This window comes from Myotis lucifugus, unplaced genomic scaffold, assembly GCF_000147115.1.
Source record: "Myotis lucifugus unplaced genomic scaffold, Myoluc2.0 scaffold_334, whole genome shotgun sequence".
Classification (NCBI taxonomy): Eukaryota; Metazoa; Chordata; class Mammalia; order Chiroptera; family Vespertilionidae; genus Myotis; species Myotis lucifugus.
In genome coordinates this window covers 197,408-221,256 of record NW_005871382.1, presented here as the reverse complement: position 1 = coordinate 221,256, position 23,849 = coordinate 197,408, and the positions used below count along the sequence as shown (strand labels likewise).

The 23,849-nt window shown below is 38.2% G+C and overlaps 1 protein-coding gene across 1 annotated transcript; it reads left to right on the top strand.

Moving 5' to 3' along the window:
* POLI (DNA polymerase iota) lies at positions 1–23,009 on the top strand. The gene is made up of 10 exons (XM_023764518.1): positions 1–43; positions 1,414–1,536; positions 2,916–3,080; positions 7,451–7,603; positions 9,654–9,890; positions 12,918–13,096; positions 14,330–14,421; positions 16,946–17,076; positions 18,748–18,953; positions 21,908–23,009. The coding sequence occupies exons 2-10, from the start codon at positions 1,500–1,502 to the stop codon at positions 22,739–22,741; spliced, it is 2,034 nt and encodes a 677-aa protein (XP_023620286.1). The 5' UTR covers positions 1–43; positions 1,414–1,499; the 3' UTR covers positions 22,742–23,009.
* The last annotated feature ends 840 nt before the right edge of the window (positions 23,010–23,849 follow it).

Sequence of the window (23,849 nt, the reverse complement as noted above, 5' to 3'; positions counted from 1 at the left end):
CATGGAAGGGCGCGGAGGCGGGGGTGTCGGGTCGGCTCGCCGGGTGCGCCCGGGCCCGAGGAGCAGGGCGGGGCGGGCGGACGCCCGGGGCGGTGGCGGCGGCCGTTGGGGTGTGACCGTCCCGCCCCGCGTGGCTCCTGGCGCTGCCACGAGGGCGGCTGCCTGCTGCCTGGTGTTTTGAGACCCGAGACGGGTGGCTTCAGCTCGTAGACGCTGAGGGTGTGTGTGTAGGGTCCCTGCGAGGCCCCCTGAGAGCCGGAGGGGCTCCCGGGCTGCTGGAAGTGGCAGGAGGGGGACCCTGTCCCCCAGTCGTCGGGGCTGGGGTCCTGGAAGGAGGGGCTGGGCTGGGAACCCAGCACGAGGCACGTGTGCGGTGGCCGCCTCTCTGGTGACCCACGTCCAGCCTCGGATCTACCTGGCATCGCCCAACCCCGGGCTCTCCTTCCTGCTCTTTTATTTTATTTTTTAAATTAAATTTTAAAATTTTGGAATAATTTTAGATTTGCAGAAGTTGGAGAAATAGTTTTCCCTAATGTTACTATCTTACCTCGCCATGGGTACATTTGTCAAAACTAAGACATTCATATTGGCATAATACTGTCCACTGAAGTACAAGCTGTATTTACGTTTTACCAGGTTTTCTCTCACTATAATTTTTTTTTCTGTCCCAGGATCCAAACCAGATATCACATCGCCTCTAACCTGCCTTATTTTTCAGCTGATGTTAACAGCTGGCGTCTCATCTTCCCCATGTCTCCATCCCCACCTCCCCATTCCCCCATGACATGGGCTATTTTTTTAAAATCCAAGAGATATTTACGCATTCTTTCAATTTAGCGAGCGTTTATTGGTCTTCTATTATATGCCAGGCACTGGCGATTCAGCACTGAATCTCAGTCCTTCTCTTATGGGAGCCAAATATAGTCCATTGGACTGGACCCCATGCATGATCTAATGCAGTTTTGTATTTCTGATTTTTTTTTAATGTAAGGACATGCCACTTAGAATAATTAAGTTGGTTGAAATCAGTGTTTAAACTTTTCTGCCCCTTCCGATTTATCCCGAATTTTACTATCAACTCCCAAGTGAGAGGATTACCTCTTGCATCTTCCATATTAATCAAGTTTTTACCCGTCCCCCCCCCCTTAAAAATTATTACTTCTTGAGAAAAACACAGTGCACACAGAAATGCTAAGTAAACAGGGCTGCAGACCCTACTGTAGATGGAGTTGCTCTCATGTCTGTGATTTTTAGATGTTTTGACAGATGTAATAAATCCCGGAAAGGACTTTTAAAATCACTCTGCATCCTTTTTTCCCCCTCAGTCACCATGTTGTGAGGAACTGCCAGTTGCTCAGAGATGATAAGCAGCCTGAATATTATGTTTGTGTTTCTTTGCATTTGTTTGATCAGTTCATGATCGGGCGGTGCCAGCAGGAAGTTCTGCATCCAGAGTCATAGTACACGTGGACCTGGACTGCTTTTATGCACAAGTAGAAATGATCTCAAATCCGGAACTAAAGGGCAAACCCTTAGGTAATGATGCATGTCGATAATGTTTTTATTGTCTAAGAGGATTAGCACTCGTTTATTATGTTTATTGTATTCTGATTTATTAACCACATTAGAAAGATTTGGAAGCAGTTCTTAAGGTGCTTTATGGACAGAATCTTGGCTTCACTACCGGGTGTAAACTTTATAAACCTCATTTATTTATTTTTTTTAAATATATTTTATTGATTTTTTACAGAGAGGAAGGGAGAGAGATAGAGAGTTAGAAACATCGATGAGAGAGAAACATCGATCAGCCGCCTCCTGCACATCTCCCACTGGGGATGTGCCCGCAACCCAGGCATATGCCCTTGACCGGAATCGAACCTGGGACCCTTCAGTCCGCAGGCCGACGCTCTATCCACCGAGCCAAACCGGTCTCGGCTATAAACCTCATTTAATAAATGGTGAATTTGACACAGTCATTTTATTTTCTACATATTTGTGTTTACCATGTTTTAGGTGAACATTGTTTTTACGGTGGTAAACACGTAGTCAATTTGCGTAAAAGAAAAAGTAGAGTTTTAGTAATCTTAAGCCACTAAGATTCAGTAAACTAGAATTTCTATACGTGCTGTGGATGATGATTTAATCATTTTTGATAAGGAGGGGGCTCAGAATGCCCCCTCACTGTGGAATCTTTTCTGTAGGTGGCTAGCAAGAATAGTTCAATAATTAGAACATGTATTGGGGGAGATCCCTGATAATTGCTGTAGGTTAGCACTTGTTAACAGAATTTTGCTTTATATTCATTGGACAGTTACTCAGAAAAGTGAGTTTTTCTAGCAGCCACCAGTAATTGTACTGTTATTTTTCATTTGCTTTATTTTTTGGTAAATCATGGTCTAGAGTTGTATAGAGTTAATTCAGTATAAATTATTCTGGTTTTGTATTGCCTGAAAAAAATTCCGTACTGATTTTATTTGTATTTTTTGCTGAAGACTCCATAGAATGTATTGATGTGTGGTAAATTTCTGTTAAATTTTACTTATAGAACGTTGATGCTGTATTTTTAAACCAAGATACAGCTTTTTATTTTAAATATATTTTTATTGATTTGAGAGAGGAAGCGAGAGGGAGAGAGAATGAAACATCAATGAGAGAGAAACATTGATTGGCTGCCTCCTGCACACCCCCATTGGGGATCGAGCCTGCAATTTGGGCTTGTGCCCTGACCAGGAATCAAACTGCTACCTGGTTCATAGGTTGATGCTTAACCACTGAGCCACACCGGCTGGGCTAGAGCTTTTTATTTTTATCAAAACAGATTGCCTTGCAAATTACAATTATAAGATGGAATGAGTAAATTATATTTTAAGATTTTTTTTAATTCTCTGTTTTCTCATAAATATTTATTTTTATAGGTGTTCAGCAAAAATACTTGGTGGTTACCTGCAACTATGAAGCTAGGGAACTTGGAGTAAAGAAACTTATGAATGTTAGAGATGCCAAAGAAAAGTGTCCACAGCTGGTGTTAGTTAATGGAGAAGACCTGACGCGTTACAGAGAGATATCATACAAGGTGACAGGTACAGATTATAGGCAATGTTATTTTAGCATTAATTTTTACAATGGAGGCCTGTTCATTACATGAATCTTCTATAATAATAAAAGGGTAATATGCAAATCGACCGAACAGCCGAACAGCAGAACAACTGTCTAGAAGCCAGGGCTGTGAGGGCCGAGGCAGCCGGGGCTGTGAAGGCCTACTCTTGCACAAATTTCGTGCATCGGGCCTCTAGTCTTTTAATAAGTGTAAATTGCCATAAGTCAGTTCCTTTTTGCTAATAACTTTATTTTAGGTCTTGCCCGCTTTTTGAAATATTTATGAGGATGACTTTATGTAAATAATGTTGACCAAAAATATAAAGTTAAAAGAAGTTTGAAGTCTTTCATGAATGGTGTCATGTAAATATAAGAAATGTAAAACAGTATTTAACAGTGAAGAAATGGGAAGATATACTAAAGAAAGCCAAATATTTTAATTTAAAAACATATTTCTATTGATTTCAGAGAGGGAGAGATAGAAACATCAATAATGAGAATCATTGATTGGCTGCCTCCTGCACACCTCCTACTGGGGATCGAGCCACAACCCGGGCATGTGCCCAGACTGGGAATTGAACTGTGACCTCCTGATTCATAGGTCAACACACAACCACTGAGCCACTGCAGCCAGGACCAAATATTTTAATTTTTAATTTAAATTAATTATGAGAGATATGCTATAGGTTAATGCATTAATGTTAATTGGGAGAGGCTTCTGCAATGTTTAACATAATTAAAAACTAGCTTTATATTTATTTATATTTTTGCTCCTGTTTGTGTTTGTTTGTTTAGTATTTGTAGCAGTTTTCAGATGAAAGGGTTAAATATGATAACTAAAAGTGCTAACAAGCCCTAACCAGTTTGGCTCAGTGGATAGAGCGTAGGCGTGCAGACAGAAAGGTCCCAGGTTCAATTCCGGTCAAGGGCATGTACCTTGATTTCAGGCACATCTCCAGTACGAGGCTGATCAATATTTCTATCTCATCGATGTTTCTGACTCTCTATCCCTCTCCCTTCCTCTCTGTAAAAAATCAATAAAATATATATTTAAATAAATAAATAAATAAAAGTGCTAACAAACTAACAAAAATGCTCAAGAAAATTGACAAAAAATGTTAATAGCCAACTGACAAAAAGGGCAAATATATGTCCAATAATTACCTGGAAAAAAGGAATGCTCAAATTCATTATTGGCTACGGAAATTTGAATTAGTAAGATATGATTTTATACCCATCATACTTGCAAAAAAATAAATAAATAAAGATGTGAGAAAAAGTAGAAACAAAGTATTACAGCCTTTATGAAAAAGCAATATAGAAAATTAAAGTTACATATTATATTCTTTAACCCAGTGATATAACCAACAAAATATATTTTTTAAAAAGAAAATGCATGGGGCTGTATGTTTGACTCATAAATACATACCTTGTTGAGTAGGCAAAAGTTAACATGCAAAACGTGTATAACATTCATTTGTATAAAACAACAGCACAAACCCCTCCCCCACATATGTGTGTACATATGTATTTATGAACAGGAAGATAAATATGAGAGGGTATATACTAAGTTTCTTTTTAACTTTTTAAAAATATGTATATTTTTATTGATTTCAGAGAGGAAGGGAGAGGGAGAGAGAGAGAGAAATATCAGTGATGGGAGAGAATCATTGATCGACTGCCTCCTGCATGCCCCCCTACTGGGGATTGAGCCCGCATCCCAGGCATGTGCCCTTGACTGGAATTGAACCCAGGACCCTTCAGTCAGCAAGCCAATGCTCTATCCACTGAGCCAAACCAGCTAGGACTAAGTTTTTAATAGTCACCTTCTGGAGTGGAAGAGGCAGTGCTAAAATGGGAGGAAGGGGGAAGGAAGGACAGCCATGCAGAAAAGACAAGACTATATTCCCCAAGTAGCACTTGTGCATCTATACAAAAGTGTGTGTCTGAATATTAAGAAGTTGATTTTTAGTATTTACAGAAGAAATTGTAAGATACAGAGAGTTGTCCATCTTGCCTTTGTTCTTGGTGATCTTTCATGCCATTCATATAGCTCCTCCTCACTCTTTTTAACGACTGCAGTATTCCATTGAATTTGGTTTCATATTATTTAACCAGTCCTCTAGTGATCTGAAGACAGTATGTCCCACTTTATGCCTAATGTCTCTGCATAATTATTAATAGCAGCTCTTTGTATTAAAAAACGTCTTGTTCTTGCCCTAGCCAGTTTGGCTCAGTGGATAGAGCGTTGGCCTGTGGAATGAAGGGTCCCGGGTTCAATTCCAGTTGGGGGCACATGCCCGGGTTGCAGGCTCGATATCCAGTAGGGGGCGTGCAGGAGGCAGTCGATTAATGATTCTCATCATTGATGTTTCTATTTCCCTCTCCCTCTCACCCTCTCTGAAATCAATAAAAATATATATATATTTTTAAAAGTCTTGTTCTGAATGATCAATTTTATGGTTTTCCCAACAGTGATGGATTATTAAGCTGTTACCAACTTTTTGCTCCTACTAATATATGCTTCAGTAGACATTTTCATATGGAAATTTTGGCATAATTTTATGGGGTATCTATAAGGTAAGAGTAAGTTGAGTGCTGGGTCAGAGGTAATTTGCATTTAAAATTTTGAATACTGCTATATGTAGCACATGAGTTTGTCCCAACATATTGTTAGTAGGTATGAGAGTGTTAGATATTCTTAAATTGTAAAGATTTGCCTCAGAGATGAAAAAAATAGTAAATGTTTTCTGCTATCCAGCTGGTATCAATAGGTAATACAGAGAGAAATGAAATTTCTTCTCAATGATTTCTAAGTTGTTATTAATCTTAATCCTAAAAATGAGAATTGATCATCCTTTTGAATTTATATTAAATCTTGGTTCAGTTCAGTTTAGTAAACATTTGACTTAAGGACTAGGTTTTTTCTAGGTGCTAGACATTCAAATACATGTAAATTATGGTCCATCTCTGCCCTTAAGGAATAAGTTGGGGAATGGCTAATTAAAATGTTGCATTGTGCCCTAACCGGTTTGGCTCAGTGGATAGAGCGTCAGCCTGCGGACTGAAGGGTCCCAGGTTCGATTCCGGTCAAGGGCATGTACCTTGGTTGCAGGCACATCCCCAGGAGGGGGTGTGCAGGAGGCAGCTGATCGATGTTTCTCTCTCATCGATATTTCTAACTCTCTATCCCTCTCCCTTCCTCTCTGTAAAAAATCAATAAAATATATTTAAAAATAAATAAAAATTAAAAGAAAATAAAATGTTGCATTGTGGTGTATTTGGAAAGTCAAGTGAGTTTTCTTTTGGTCTCAGTAATAATTGGAAATTATAATTTTTTGTTTTGGCTTTAGAAACTCCTGTGGAAAATATAGCTAGAATATATTATTGTTTTTGCTTTTCTAGGCAGACTATAATTTATTCTTTGACCCACTGCTTCAATATCATAATTGATTATAACCATTGATGTTTAATGTAGAATATAGTAACTATAAGTATAGGAGATTGCACTAAATCTGCTATGAGTATCTACCCAGGGAATATCATTTTTGGATTTATTTGTTAGAAATATATAGTCTTTATTAAAAATGTGATACAGAAAAAAACAAATCCCTTGCCCTGTCTGGTTTGGCTTAATGGATGGAGAGTCAGCCTGCGGACTTAAGGGTCCCAGGTTTGATTCCAGTCAAGGGCATGTACCTTGGTTGTGGGCACATCCCTAGTAGGGAGTGTGCAAGAAGCAACTGAATCGATGTTTCTCTCTCATCGATGTTTCTAACTCCCTCTCCTTCTCCCTTCCCCTCTGTAAAAAAATCAATAAAATATATATTTTTTAAATCCCAGTTAACAGGATTTAATTAAATACTAGAGGCCTGGTGTACGAAATTCATGCAGTGGGGTGGGGGAGGGGTCCCCTCAGCCCAGCCTGCACCCTCTTGCAGTCCGCAGTCTGGGACCCCTCGCTCCTTATTGCCTGCTTGCTTGCTGCTCCTTACCTCTTGACTTGCTGCTCCTTAGGGCTGCCGCAGAGGCGCGAGAGGCTCCTGCCACCGGCACTGCGCTCACCAGCAGTGAGCCCGGCTTCTGGCTGAGCAGCACTCCCCCTGTGGGAATACACTGACCACGAGGGGGCAGCTCCTGCATTGAGCGTCTGCCCCCTGGTGGTCAGTGCACATCATAGCGACTGGTCGTTCGGTTGTTCCGCCGTAACAGTCACTTAGGCTTTTACTATATAGATATTGTGGAACTGTGAATATATGTAAAACTTTTAACATATTTGAGGTAAGCATAATATAGATAAATTTATTATAGTTATAACTTGTTACATCTGTGTTCCAATATTATTTAAATTTAGAGTTGTTGGAAGAATTTAGTCCAGTTGTTGAGAGACTTGGATTTGATGAAAATTTTGTGGATCTAACAGAAATGGTTGAGAAGAGACTACAGCAGCTTCCAAGTGATGACCTTTCAGCACTGACTGTGTCAGGTCATGTATACAATAATCAGGGTAAGTGGTTTCTTATTTATCCTATTTAGTATTTTGTTTTTTGTATTTTTTATAGTTGATACTATTATAGATGTCCCCATTACCCCCCCCCCTTTGCCTACCTCCATCCATCCCTCAGCCCCTCCCATCCCTCTGGCCATCACCTTATTGTTGTCTGTGTCTGTGGGTTATGCCTATATGTTCTTCGGCTTAATATTCTGTGAGTTAAGTTAATTGACTTTCTGAAAATGTTATGGCTTTTGTTGGAGGTATAGCCATATTTCAGTAATCTAAGATGGCTAAAATTAGGTGTTGCTCATGTAGCTCAATGCTCTGTGCACTTTTCATTTCTCTGACATGGTCCATGCATTATCATTTTTAACTTTCATACCTCTTAAGTTACAGGAGTTGGCTTGATAATATACTTTTTAGAATAACTTTTTATTCTCTTAAAACGATCTTTAAGCAAGATTTTGAGGTAGACCGAATAAATTTGATTTTGTCCCCTCTTGCTTCTAGTCCCCCAAGGCACCAAAACCCTCATGTTGTCCCCTGAGCTAACCCTTGTGGAAGCTCGTCCAGGCCTACCTGCCATCTTTTGCAAGCTTCTAGTTCATTAGTTCAGATAACCTTTGCCAACTGTTAGCATGAAAGCAGGATGGTTCATTTCCTTCTCAGATTAAAGTATTAATGGCTGATGGTATTTCCAGAGACATTTGCATTTGAAAATCAGCTGCAATATCTCTAGTGACTTTTTTTTTTTATGAGAGCCCAGGCGGGGAGGCCCGTGTCCGGGGCCCACAGCCCCTCGGAGGGACCAGGAGCCCTGGCTGAAAGCTGGGCAGGGAAGGCGGGCTCCCTCACCGAGCTCTAGTGACTCTTTAATTAGACTTTGAACATATGCAACTCTGCTGGTGACTTCCACATTATACCAATGGAAGACAAGCTACTCTGCTTTGTGTAAGACTTGCCCTGGTAAGAAACCATCTTGCTCCTAGGTTTCAGCATGTGCTTCCTCTTATCCCTGTGTTTTGAGAGCTGGGGATCAATCTCCCATCTAGTTCTCCACCTCCCTGATATTAAAGAAAAGGGGGAGAGCTACAATTCTCTTCTAGAAGACGACATGAAGCTTTTCCATCTTTTATACCTGTGGTCTCTTGTCACTTACAAAGACTAAGTAGCAAGAAGGTTCCAAATAGGTTTCTATGTAATTCTTAGAGCAAACTCAGACTTCATTGGTTGGAACATAATACAGAGAGCCAGGTTTTATAACCTAAAAAGGAAATGTCTAATTCTTCATGAATTCTTCCTATTCCCCACAATTTTTGTTAAAATTTTTTCTGCCCAGAAAAATTGACAGAATATAATACAATGAGAACACTCATTGTACACTCCTTGTCCATACAACTACTGTTAGCATTTTTCACATTTGCTTTATCTTGCTCTTTATTGACTGGTTGACTGATTGACGAGCCATTTGAAAGTAAATTGCAATATAACACTTCATTTGTAAGTACTCTTGAGGATAAGGATTGTCTCATATAATTGTAAGACCATTTTCACACCTAAGAAAATTTGTTTCTAGATAATTTCCCTGCACTTTTCATAAGAAATCTCTTAAATATGGACAGATCTAAAATTGTTTTTCATACAGCCAGTACATAAAGTTTAGATTCAGTTCTTTAAAACTGTAATGTTGACTGTCTTATTTATGCAATACTTTTATGCTTACTTACAGGTAAACAGGAATGTAAAAGTTCTACTGATGTCAGTAGGAATTTTTCATGAGAGATGAATTTTTATAATCTGTTCATCATTAAGCATGTCTGTGCATTATTAAGCACGTCTGTGCATTCTCTATCACAGGCCCTTGGAGTTCACTCCCTGTATTTACTTACTTAACAGAATTCCAGTGAAGAACAAAGCAGATTAGTTAAGTGGGTGGCAGTATGGTGGTGGTGGGACATTGAATTTAGGTTAAATAAACCCTCATTTGTAAATAAAACTCATTCGTAAAAAGGGAAATTAAATTGTTTTGTGGTTTTTTTAATGACATTGGCTATTTTTATAGCTATAAACCTGCATGATGTCTTGCACATCAAACTACTTGTTGGATCTCAGATTGCGGCAGAGATGCGGGAAGCCATGTACAATCAGCTGGGTCTCACTGGCTGTGCTGGAGTAGCTTCCAATAAATTACTGGCAAAATTAGTTTCTGGCATCTTTAAACCAAATCAACAAACAGTCTTACTACCTGAAAGTTCTCAAGATCTCATTCATAGTTTGAAACACATAAAGGAAATGCCTGGTAAGACACATATATTTGAAAAGTATATATTTTATTGTATTTTTTTTAAAAATTATATATATACTAGAGGCCCGTTGCACGAAGAGATTCATGTAATAGGCCTTCCTTTCCCCTGGCTGCCGGCACCAATTTTCCTCCGGCATCTGGGACCCAGGCCTTCGCTCTGGCCGGAGCCTTCAGTCTTCACTCTGCCGCTTCGTGCCTACATATGCAAATTAACTGCCATCTTTGTTGGGTTAATTTGCATACTTTCCTGATTGCCTGGTGCGTGTGGTGGAGGGACGGTCAATTTACATGTTTGTCTATTATTAGGTAACATGTAGTTAATTCTTAGAGCCTATGTACTTGACTCTTGGAGAAAACCAAACAAGCTAATGTTCTTTGGAGGACATCTGTATTGGGAAATATATAAAAGTACTTTTCTAGTTTCACCTACTTTTGTATAGTTTGAATATGATCATGAAAGCTATAACCTGGAAGTGTATAGTCCTTTATTTCCAATCCCTGGTTCATAATCTTATACTGTACATTGCATCTAAAGAGGTCTTTTACTAACTCTATGTGAGGAATATCAATATATATAAAAGGCTAAGTGTCCATCCATCCGACTGGTAGCTATGACATGCACTGACCACCAGGGGGCAGACACTCAATGCAGGAGCTGCCATGACGCGCACTGGCCGCTTAAAATTAAATGGCACCACGGACCTGGCACTGACAGACAAACACTCAGCTTCCCCCATGTAGGACACAGGCCCCACCACCATCCTGGAGTGACACCCCACCAAATCGCAGCCAACGCTGCCAAGACCCCATGGTGCAAAATGTGGCCCACAGCCCACCCCAGCCCAGAAACGGTCGGGTAATGACATCACGTAGCAACACCCAGTTTCCTCTCCCTAGCGACTAGACTCCTTGGAGTTTTTTCAGCCCAGGAACCCAACTTGCTTTATAGCCAGGTACAAACATTTTACAATTTAACCAAATGTTTATGAAGCGTTTTCACGTGCCTCATCTCATTTGATTCTCACAGAAGTCCTGGAGTAGGTAGATAGGAGACTCAGTGGAATCCTATTTTCATTAGCTGGAAAACGGAGATTTAGAAAGTTTAGAAACTTGACCTGACTGAAAAGAAGAAAATGGTGGAACTTAAAAATGACTTCAGGTTTTCTCACTGTGCAGAATATAGTCAAACACTGCTACTGTTAAATATTTTACCTTTTGTTCCACCTGCGTGATATACAATAATCTGCTTCGTGTTGATATTTACTGCTGTGTTGCTGACAATTACCTGAAAGAGAAGTTGGGGTGCTTTACTGGGCTGGAAAAAGTTTAATTAAGCAAGTTTGTTCTATATATATAAAAGGCTAAGTTGACTCACGCATGTGTGATATATATAAAGCTCTCATTGGCACCAATCGCACACGTGTTTCAATCTGTCATTGTCGATTGTGAATTTGGTTGACACTTCTATTATAGAGAAAGGGCGAATAGTGATGTTAAAATATTCTATTTAATTTCCTTTCAATGTGCACAAATCTGTGCACCGGGTTACTAGTATATAAGATGTTAGACTACAAGGGACCTTCCAAAGACTTAAGCAAAGTTTTTATTTTAAAGATGAGGAAATTGATTTTTTGAAGGGTTCGGTGATCTATTCAGGTCTTGGGGCAAGTTTGTACCCTTGAAGATCAAATATTTAGGTTTTCATAGACCATCAATAATGGGTATGTTAAATTTCATTTCTGTGTCATTGCTGGGGACAAAGATGTTATAATAGAATTCTATGGAAGTGAATTTCTAAGACAACTGAAACTTAATCTTTAGATTTCTTCACATATTTAACCTGTGTTTATGTGATTCCAAAATGTGTTACTCACTGCCTTGCCTTAAGTATTACAATTGTTAACTTTTTGGATGAATCTGAATCTGTGTTTTGAAGAACAATTACTATGTCAGGTTGTAATACATTGAGGATTGTATACTGATACTTAACACTATTACTCGGCTTTACTCTTTGAATTCTTGTATTTATTTTAAACAGGCATTCTCTTTTCTTCCATATTGCCAACTTGCCCATTCTCTTTTATTTCAGCTTTGAAAATATCTGTCACTCCACTTTAATAATATCCTCTACACCACCATTGCTTTTGATTTACTTCTTTTACTGTTCAAGGATACCAGATAACTGAAGAATTAATTTTATTTAAATGAGAGGAGTAAAGGGGTACTAAATTGCCTGAACATTTTTCCTGTGATAAAATATGACTGAGTTTTCCTGCAAAAAACTGTATGATAGGAGTTTTGCCAATGAGAATTTTTTGTTTGTTTGTTTTCTGGCTCTTAATTATATGTGGATGGTAAATATTGCCAGATATGACTTGTAGATAAATATTTGGTGTGTGTATAGAAATCAGTTAGATTAACTAATAAGCACATGCTAATTTCAATTGCTCTGATGACAGTTTTTCTTTATATGAAAAATCACCATGATCCTTGAAAACTTCCACAATGGTATCTAACAGGTGGTAAAAATCTCATTTTATCATGACTGAATTTATTGGTTCTCTCTATATTTATTATATTATATTAAATATATTAGGGCTGTTAGGTTTGCAAAGTGGTTCATATAACTCACAGGCCCTGAGCAGAAGAAGAACAATCTAATTTTTAATGAACTTTGATCTTAGCAAAATATTCGTTATGGAATTTGCCGAAACCGGTTTGGCTCAGTGGATAGAGCATCGGCCTGCGGACTGAAAGGTCCCGGGTTCGATTCCGGTCAGGGGCATGTACCTGGGTTGCGGGCACATCCCCAGTGGGAGATGTGCAGGAGGCAGCTGATCGATGTTTCTGGCTCTCTATCTCTCTCCCTTCTTCTCTGTAAAAAATCAATAAAATATATAAAAAAAAAATATTCGTTATGGAATTTAAAGATATGCTTGCTATAGGAATGATAATATTTTAATTAGCTTTATTTTAAGGAGAAAAGCTATTGTAACACCCTATGCATTTCTTTTTGTTTAGGTATTGGCTATAAAACTGCCAAACGCCTGGAAGCACTGGGTATCAGTAGTGTGCGTGATCTTCAGACCTTTTCATCCAAAATATTAGAAAAGGAATTAGGAATTTCCATTGCTCAGCGTATCCAGAAGCTCAGTTTTGGAGAAGATAACTCCCCTGTAACACCCTCAGGACCACCTCAGGTGCATAATGACATTTCACTTGAGTACTTACTGGTTGTCACATTATTTGAGAAAGATTTCTAGTTATTGCTGTTTTCACTAATCTGGTTTGTTAGGTCAGTACATGATCCCTTTCCTGTGAGGAAGCTAATTTATTATATTAATAAATATTCTTAAATTGAATCTAAGAATTAGTATTTCAATCTCAAGTTAGCCAATAGCCTATCTATATATATATAAAACCTGAGTGACCAAACGACTGGTCGACCAGTCATGACGCGCACTGACCACCAGAGGGCAGACGCTCAACACAGCTGCCCCCTGGTGGTCAGTGCGCTCCCACAGCGGGAATGCCACTCAGCTGACCAACGGGTGCCAGGCGCAGGGCTCACAGCTGGCAGGCACAGCTGCGGCAATGCAAGCCTCTCCCGCCTCTGTGCAGCTCTACCGAGCAGCAGCTGCAGGCGCAGTGGGGCTGGGATGAGCGGAGGGAGGCTCTTCGGGGTCCTCAGCTGCCTGCCGCTTTGCGCACTACTGCATCCCTCAGGGGATGTTGGATTGCGGGTTCGGCCTATGGGGATTGGGCCAAAACTAGCAGTCAGACATACCTTGAGGGGTCCCGGATTGCGAGAGGGCGCAGGCCAGGCTGAGGGACCCCACCGGTGCACGAACCTGTGCACTGGGCCTCTAGTAATGCATATATGAGGCAAAATATTTTAATTTTTTAAAAAGTCTTGGTTTTAGAGAAGTCTAATGATTTAGGAGATGGAGAAAAGTTTAATTACCTAGTTCATATTGATTGATTATCTTTTATGTGACAGGCACTTTACTAAGTACTTTATGTACATTAGCCCATTTAGTTTTCACAAACCTTTAAGGTAGGTAGTTCTATTGTTTGTTTATAAACTTTTCCTCTCTTCCTCTCCCTCCCTAGTTTTTTTGTTTGTTTGTTTGTTTTTTAAGATGAGGATACTGTAGGTTAGAAAAGTTAAATAACTTGCCCAATGTTAATCATACAGTAAAGCTTGGAGTTGCTACTAGAGCTTTAAAATTTTCTTGACGTCCAGTGCACTTTTCTAGTGAAGTATGATAACCTGCAGAAAAAAACAAGTTAATATGAAAGTGAACTAAATGGTTCAAAGTAAGCACTAGAGGTAAGTTAGTCAAGGCTGTGTTGGTTTACCTGACTTACTCACTGGTAATTGTATATGCTTGTTTGGTGTACAGTAATCCTGATGTGTGCTTTTTTGGTAGTCCTTTAGTGAAGAAGATTCACTTAAAAAATGTTCATCAGAAGTCGAAGCTAAAAGTAAGATCCAAGAATTACTTGCTAATCTTTTGAAGAGGTGATTTTTCATTTTGCCATATCCTGTATATTCTGTCCTGGAAAGAATACTTGATGTTGTACCTTGGAATTTACAGATTAACTGGAGACTAATCAGTATAACAGTAGATCATTTATCACTGAATTTCTCTACATTATAAGCTATTGCAAAGGTAGTAACAGATGCTCTTAAATAAATTTAATCCATCTAGTTCCATTGGTTTTTAGTAACATTGTGGTTATATTGTGGATCTAAAGCTGCTGGTAGTTACCTAAAGGGGTTTTATCTGTTTTTCTAGAATTCCTGCACCTCTAAATTTGTAATGGGTGAGGATAGGTAGTTATTAAGAGCAACAACGATAAAGCAGAAGAACCCTTATGTCTCCTTAGCCTTACTCTGTGTGAAAGAAAATGGAGTCAGACAAAAGCATAGCTAACGGGCTGTGTGTGAGCAGTGAGAGTGAATGTGAGTGTGTGCAGGCTTCTGGTCTGTAAGTACATGAAGAGTGTCCACTGGGACTGTGAGAATACAAGTTGCCTAGCATAAGCAGAACAAGACATGCACCTATCTGACACGCTCCTTTGCCATCATATATCTATTCCAATACTCCGTAAAAGAGTATTGTCTCTGTTCCTCTCAGTTCTTTGATTTCTCAAAAGGGGGTGTCACGGGTCTAACAGTTTTGGATAGGTAGGTGTGCTTCTCTAATGATGCCTGGATGACTGACTGACTAGAGAAAAAGGTTTTTGGGTGAGTCTAAGTAGCAGAAACGGATGAAGTGAAATTTCCTACAACTTTGCTGTCACATGCAGTGTGCTTCTCATGTTGTGAGCAAAGCTGTGCAGCTCACCATTTGCTGCATGCAAGTGGGGCTGCCAATGACCCAGCTCCAGTGATATGACTCATGCTGGGCCCGTGAATATGCTTGTGAAAGTGGGTCATCTGCATTGCTTCAACTAAATAGAAGACTACTATGAACAGCCTGCCATTAGAAATAGTTCCGCACATAGAAAAATCACAGGAATTACAACTTTTATAGGTTCTCTTATTTGAAGAATCAACCCAGAAATGAGTCTAGGTGCTGTAAGCCTGTGCGATACCATTAACCGTTTATCCTTATCTCTGCTTGCCATTCTCTTCTCTACCATGGCCCCTTATTTCAGCGATTGAGTGTAATACCTTTTAAGTGACTGGCAAAAAATAATCGTGTGTGAATGTATTTTTCTTCTTGAGTATATGTAGATATGTAAGAGGTATAAAATCATCTAATTTTTAATCCAATTTCTAGGCAATAGTTCAAGATTGCTTAGAATGTAACCTTTTTATAGTATGTCTTAATTAGTTATAGGAATCAAATCACTGTGTTTTAATTGCATATTGACTTATTAGAACAAGTTTAACTGGAAAATATTTAAATTAGTAATATGTTTACAGAAACTTTAAGATATTTATTATTTTAGTAAAGCAGCAATCAAGATATTTTGTGATAAGAGAAAAATTATTTATTACAGAAATCTAAATTTTCTAATTCAAAATACTTAATTTGAGTATATTTAACAGTGTAAAATATTTTTATTTTGTACTTGATTTTTAATTCATTGCCATACAGATAAAAAGGAAAATGTATTCTTTAATGACATGTATTTTCTCTAATTAGATTTTTCTATTCTTTAAGTGAATTTTCTATCTATATCATTAAAACCTTTGTTTTAGTGTTCCATCCAAAACCAAGACCATTTGTATGGAACACTAACTTTTAAAAAAAAATTTGTATTTATTGATTTTAAAGAGAAAGGGAAGGGGGATAAAGAGAAACATTGATTTGTTCCACTTATATATGTATTCAGTGGTTGATTCTTGTATGTGCCCTGATGGGGCATTAAACCTTAAACCTTGGTGTATCAGGAGGATGATCTAACCAACTGAGCTACCTGGCCAGGGCTGGATGGAACGCTCTTTAGGATGCATGTACATGTACTTCCTAAGTATAATATATAATTGATATTTCAAGTTATTGCTTAATGTGGAACATATTGGTGACATTATTATTGGCTCTCTTGGATCTATTTGGGGAATGCTCTTTGACAAAAATAATCTCATTAATTTATTTTCTTTTTGTGATCCTGTATTTTTAAAATATGTGTAAAAATCTGTCACTTTTCATATATTTGTTTCTGTCAGTGAATGATTCTTTGTTTCTTTAATTTCCTGCTAATTTTAATAGTTTGCTTTTGGTTATAATTTGGACTTGGATTATAAAATTGCTTGTTATAATTATGCCTTATTTCTGTTCTTTTTCTGATAGCACTCAATTCTGAGTGAGGCCTGAGAGCCTTATACTTAACATTTCAGAGCATTAGTGTGTAGACTTTGCATAATTTATTTGGGCTAGTCAAGGATTTTTATTGCTTACTGCCTACTTATCAACTGTATAATTGTTTTAGTTACTAAATCTGTCATCTTTATATAAATTAACTTGACAATTTTTTTAAATCTTTAGGTAATATTTTTCAAATTGCTGTTTCCCCTTTCTCTTTATTTTTAGAGTATGCCAAGATGGAAGGAAGCCACATACAATAAGATTAATAATCCGTCGCTATTCATCTGAGAAGCACTGTAGCCGTGAGAGTCGTCAGTGCTCTATTCCATCCCACATAATTCAGAAGTTAGGGACAGGTATGGGCTAATTTTCTAATAATTTAATTAGACTCTTAAGAGAACAAATTTTGAATTAGAAATATGATCCATAGATAGAGGATTTTCACAGGGGGTTAGTGAGCTATTTAAACTCTTTATCAGAAATTTTCACTAGAAAACTTTGTTGTTGTTTAATAGATTATAAAAGTAAAGACTCAGTTAAGAATGCTTCCCAAGTTCAGAAAAAACAAGACTGTTGTAATTATATGGCATGAGATAACTTCTTTTTGAGCACTTAGATTGTTTCCAATTTTTTTGGCTATTATGAAAAATGATGCTGGCAAGTCATTGGGTGGGTATATACTTTTGGTTAAACTGCTGGGTTTTATGGTAAGTTGAACTCTAAGACACTGCTAAATTTTTTCCAAAGTGGATATAACAGTTTACATTCTCATCAACAGTGTATGAGCATTCCAGTTTTTTCAGATTCTCATTGACATTTAGTATTATCAGTTTCTTTTATGATAGTCATACTTAAGGCTGTGTAGTGGTATTTCATTGTGTTTGTGTTTTCTTTTATGAATAGTGCTTTTAGTGTTATATCTAAAAGTTATTTGCCTAAATCAAAGGTCACAGGCATTTCTATGTTTTCTTTTAGAAATTTTAAAGTTTTGAGCTTTAAACTTAGACCCACTTTGAGTAATTTTTATGTGTGGTATAAGGTAAGGGTCTGAGTTCATTCTTTTGCATGTAGGTATTCATTTGTTCCAGCAGAATTTGTTGAAAAGACTATTCTTTCCCCGGTGAACTGTCATTACACCTTTGTAAAAAACTAAACATGTTGTAGAAATGTATTTCTTGATGTTCTTATTCTGTTGATCTATATGTTTATCCTTTTACCAGTTCTACCCTATCTTGATTCTTTCTTGAAATTAGGTAGTGTAAGTTCTCCAGCTTTAATTTTTTCTAAATTGTTTTGGGTATTCATGGTCCTGGGCTTTTGTTTGTAGAAAGATCTTAAAGTAGAAATTTGATTTGTTAACTGTTTATCCAGATTTTCTATTTATTTTGAGTCTGTTTTAGTAATTTGTGTCTTTTAGAAATATATGCATTTCATCATAGTTGTCTAATTTGTTGTCATGAAGTTGTTAATATCCCCTTATAATTCTTTTAATTTTTGTGAAGTCTGTAGTGAGTTTCCTCTTTCATTCCTGATTTGGGTAATTTATGTATTCTCTTATTTCCTTTGTAATTTTAGCAAAGGTTTGTCAATTTTGATCTTTTTTAAAACCCAACTTTTGTTGTCATTGTTTTCTCTGTTTTTATTCTTTCTATTTTATTTATTTCAACTTTGTTGTTTTCTTCTTTCTGCTTGTTTTAGGTGTTTTTTGGTTTTTTTTTAAAGAATCGTTTATTGGTTTCTGAGGGAGATGAAGGGAGAAGAGAGAAACATTGATGTGAGAGCATAACACAGGGGGATATTTTTTGAGATCATTACTACCTTAATCAGATATTCCATATTTCAACTCTTTTGGAAACTTTTACTCATTTGGCATTTAGTAGTAATGTTGAGATGTCCTAGTTTCCATATATACTGTCAAAATGTCCCAAAGATATCTATTTAGGATTTTAATTTAAATTATATTAAACTCTTAATGTTAATTATTTTATAATGTGTTTAGATACTCTCTTCTTAAACATTTTATTTAGGAAGTTATGATGTGATGACGCCAATGGTTGACATACTTATGAAACTTTTTCGAAGCATGGTGAATGTGAAGATGCCATTTCATCTTACCCTTTTAAGTGTGTGCTTCTGCAACCTTAAATCACTAAATACTACTAAGAAAGGGACTATTGATTATTATTTTACACCATCATTATCAACAACTTCATGCTCTGGCAAGCGCAGTTTTGTAAGTACACTGTTACTGGATTTGTGTAATTAAATTACAGGTCTCAGTTTGTGTTTAACGGATATAATTTAGAGTTTCTTTGGGGTTATATTTTTTTGAGTGACTTACATATTTATATAATACCTATCATATTACAGTTGCTACTCATAAGTATACAGTATTATGATCAAGAAGAAAACATAAGCATCACTGGGTAAAAAAGAAAACCATTATAGAGATTCCCTGTTTTGGAAGTATTGAAACATTTTATAACAATATACAGGAATATGATGATTAGCTCATACATATGAAAATATTTTTAGATACTAGAAATCAACTTATTTTGTCTGTTAATTTATACATAAGCTACCAGCACCCCCCTCAGTGTTTGTTAAAGCATTTAAGTTTTCTTGGTTTTGACATTAAATTGAATTCTGATAGCAATATTGATAGAATATGACTGCTAATTTTATAATTGTAGAAATAAGAGGTTGGCAGTAGAGAGGCAAAGGCCAGTCATATTTTCAGATGACTAAAACAAAGCCCTGTGTATGGCCCTTTAGCAAACCTCTATTTACTAAATGTGGGCTTCTTTAAAAAATAATCGTCTTTTACTAAATTGTTCATGTCTACAATTCTTAAAGTGTTTTTATTATTTTCTTTATTTATTAGTTAGTATAATTTTAGTAATATTTTATTTACATATAAGTTTAAAATGAGAACAGAATAGTGTTACAGAAATAATGAATTAGTGCCCTCTTCAAATTACTATTTTTCTCTGACCAATTTTATTCCGTCTATTAACTGAAATTTTAAAAGGTGCTGACTTTTTGCTTTGTAATCTGTAAAATGAGAATTAATTTACAGTGGTATTAGAGTGGCAAATATAAGTGAAAGCACCTTGTGTGTGTCTGGCAATGGCCCGAATCTCTTCTTCTTTTATTTTGAAGTTATTGTGTTGATAAATTATATTTGACTGTGTATACATTTTTATGGTGCTTAAAATTTTAAGTGAAAAATTTTACGTAAAAACTATGCAAATTAGAATTGAAGGTGTTTTTAAATTTTTATTTCATGAATATATAAAAGGGCTAGTAAAGGGTTAAGGGGGTCAAATATATGGTGAAGGAAGATTTGACTTTGGGTGGTGGGTACACAATATAAAATACAAATCATGTATTATAGAATTGTACACTTGAAACCTATATAATCTTATTAACCAGTGTCACCCCAATAAATTTAATTTTTTGAAAAGTGTTATCTAATCTAATAAAAGAGAAACATGCAAATTGACCACACCTCTGCTATGCCCAAGCCACGCCCACCAGCCAATCAGATTGACTATATGCAAATTAAATGCAACCAAGATGGCCGCCAGCAGCCACGGAGCTGGAGCAAGCAGGAGGCTTGGTTGCCTCGGCGATGGAGGAAGCCAAGCTTCCTGCCTGCCCTGGCTGGCTGTGGCCTCTGCTCAAGGCAACAAAGTTTCAATTATAGAAAACAAATAAATCCCAGATACCTGCTTCCAGCTAGCCTCCACTGGGAGCTTGGGTGGCTGGGGGCTGTGGCCAGCCTGCAAACAGCCATCAGCTCCTCACCCAGGCGGGCCACACCCTCATGGGGTGAGGGTCCCCACTGGGGGGCTTGGCCAGCCTGCAAACAGCCATCAGCCCCTCACCCAGGCTGGCCAGGCACCCCATTGGGGACCCCCACCCTGAAGAGGCTGTGGCCAGCCTACAAACAGCCATCAGCCCCTCACCCAAGCTGGCTAGGGACTCCAGCGGGGACCCCCACCATGAAGGGGGTGTGGTCAGCCTGAAAATGGCCCTCAGCCCCTCACCCAGGCTGGCCAGGCACTCCACCGGGGACCCCCACCCTGAAGGGGGTGTGGCCAGTCTGAAAATGGCCCTCAGCTCCTCACCCAGGCTGGCCAGGCACCCCAGCGGGACCCCCACCCTGATCCAGGACACCCTTTAGGGCAAACCAGCCAGCCCCCACCCATGCACCAGGCCTCTATCTTATATAAGAAAAGGGTAATATGCAAATTGACCCTAACAGCAGAACGACTGGGAATGACTGGTCACTATGACACACACTGACCACCAGGGGCAGACGCTCAATGCAGGAGCTGCCCCCTGGTGGTCAGTGCGCTCCCACAGGGGGAGCTCTGCTCAGCCACAAGCCAGGCTGACGGCTGCCAGTACAGCGGTGGTGGTGGGAACCTCTCCTGCCTCCTCAGCAGCGCTAAGGATGTTCGACTGCAGCTTAGGCCTGCTCCCCGCTGGCAAGTGGACATCCCCCAAGGGCTCCCAGGCTGCCAGAGAGATGTCTGACTGCCAGCTTAGGCCCAATCCCCCAGGGAGCAGGCCTAAGCCAGTAGGTGGACATCCCCTGAGGGGTCCCAGACTGCGAGAGGGCACAGGCCTGGTTGAGGGACTCCCCCGAGTGCACAAATTTTTGTGCACCGGGCCTCTAGTATCTTAATAATGATGTTGGATTTTCACCATGAAAGTGTATATTTTTCCTTTCCATTAAATGTTACAGTTTAGAATAGGGATGCTCTATGCGTACATATAAATATTTATAAATACATATTTATACATATATACTTAAATATTTAGCTATCCCTTGGCGAATCACTTACTTTTTTAGGCCATCATTCTTTTATTCACAAAACTGGAAGTTTGAATTTACAGTTGTTAAGATCCCTTCCAGGTCTCTAAATGCATGCCTACCTTCTGGCTCAGTGCTATCTATGAAGTAAACCTCTTCCTGGAATAGTGAGTAAAGATGCACACAGTAGTGTGACTAATTGCGGTGGATTAGTCATCTCTAGTTGTTGGGAGCTGACCCAAAGGGTTGAACTTATTGAGTAGGATAGAAACACGTTGGTCAGATAATAAGGTATATTCACACTTCAGCAACATGAATATTTAAAGAGATATCTAAATTATTGTGCTATCCTTGTGTTCTAGAAAATGAAAGATACTCAAATGGAGGATTTTTCGAAAGACAAAAAAACAAATTGGGATTTTCTACCAACTGGAAGAATTGAAAGTCCAAGAACTGGGGAGTCTCCACTAAGTTTTTCTAAAGATCAAAACAGTGATGATTTCCCACTCTGCTCACTTCCTGAGGGTATTGACCAAGAAGTCTTTAAACAGCTTCCAGTAGATATTCAAGAAGAAATCCTGTCTGGAAAATCTAGAGAAAAAGTTCAAGGGAAAGGAAGTTTGAGTTCTCCATTACAGGCCTCTAGAGGAATATTATCTTTCTTTTCTCCAAAACAAATGCAAGATAGTCCCTTAAATCCTAGAGATAATTTATCTAATAGCAAACAGATGTCCTCATCGTCTCCAGGAACCTCAGGCTTAAATAACAGTGAACCAGGAACCTCAGGCTTAAATAACAGTTCCTCTTACCTGTCCAGCCAAAAGGATGATTCACATTATTTAGACAGTAGCTTAAAAGATGAACGAATGAGTCAAGGACCTAAAAAGTCTCAAGGATTCCACTTTTCAAATACAAACCCCACTGTATCTGTTTTTCATTCATTTCCAAATTTTCAGAGTGAGCAACTTTTCTCCAAAAACCGCACTACAGATAGGCATAAGCAACCGACAGCTGAGGCGTCTGATCATGAAGGACTTGCAGAAAATACAGAGCAAGATTGTACTGCTGAGAAAATTACTTTTCCTTCTGATGTTGATCCTACAGTTTTCTATGAACTTCCAGAAGAGGTACAAAAAGAACTGTTGGCTAATTGGAAGAGAAGAACAGGATCAGACTTCCACAATGTACATAAATAAGCATGTTCAGAAAAAAGGTCTAAAAAACAAGGGGAAGACCATTATTCTCAGATTAGCAGTTTATTAAGCTCGTCTAAATTAAACACTAATCGATATTTAATAATGTCACAATCCAATATAAAATGTTCTAAAGCAAGAATAGTTATGGGAAGTAAATTCTGACACAAAATATAAAAAACTCATAATAGAAGAAATAATGTAAAACATTACCTTCTTATTTCTAAAACTATTTTATATTGCTTTTCAATAAAAATATATCATAGCATTAGTTCATTTCCCATAAAATGAGGGGAAAGATATACTGTATATGCCTGCATATAAGAAATAGACCGGCCAAATCATTGCTATGCCATAGCAAATAACTTTTTTTTTTCTATGAAATATGGAATATTTCAAGAAATTTAGCCCATTAAGAAACAGCCAAGCCCGGCTGGTGTTGCTCAGTGGTTGAGCATCAACCTATTAACCAGGAGGTCATGGTTTGATTCCCAGTCAGGGCACATGCCTAGGCTGCCAGCTCGATCCCCAGTAGGGGGCGTGCAAGAGTCAGCAGATCAATGATTCTCACTCATCATTGATGTTTCTATTTCTCTCTCTCCCTTCCTCTCTGATATGAATAAAAATATATATTTTTAAAAATTAACCAAATAAGAAATTTTACTGCCAACTTACCTGTTAAAAATGTAGATATCTTTGAAGTACTATGTACCATTTATTAAGTTAATTTTTTTAAAAATATATTTTATTGATTTTTTACAGAGAGGAAGGGAGAAGGACAGAGAGTTAGAAACATCGATGGGAGAGAAACATCGATCAGCTGCCTCCTGCACACCCCCCACTGGGGATGTGCCCGCAACCAAGGTACATGCCCTTGACTGGAATCGAACCCGGGACCTTTCAGTCTGCAGGCCGATGCTCTATCCACTGAGCCAAACCGGTCAGGGCATTAAGTTAACCTACCACAATGCCTGACACACAGAGGGCATTCACTGACTTGAATAAAGGGGTGAGAAGTGGGCAGGTGAGTGACTATACAGGTAGAGAACTGGAAGGGACTTTCCATGCAGAAAGATGAAAAGAAGGACAGACACTAGAAGTGCAAGGTAGA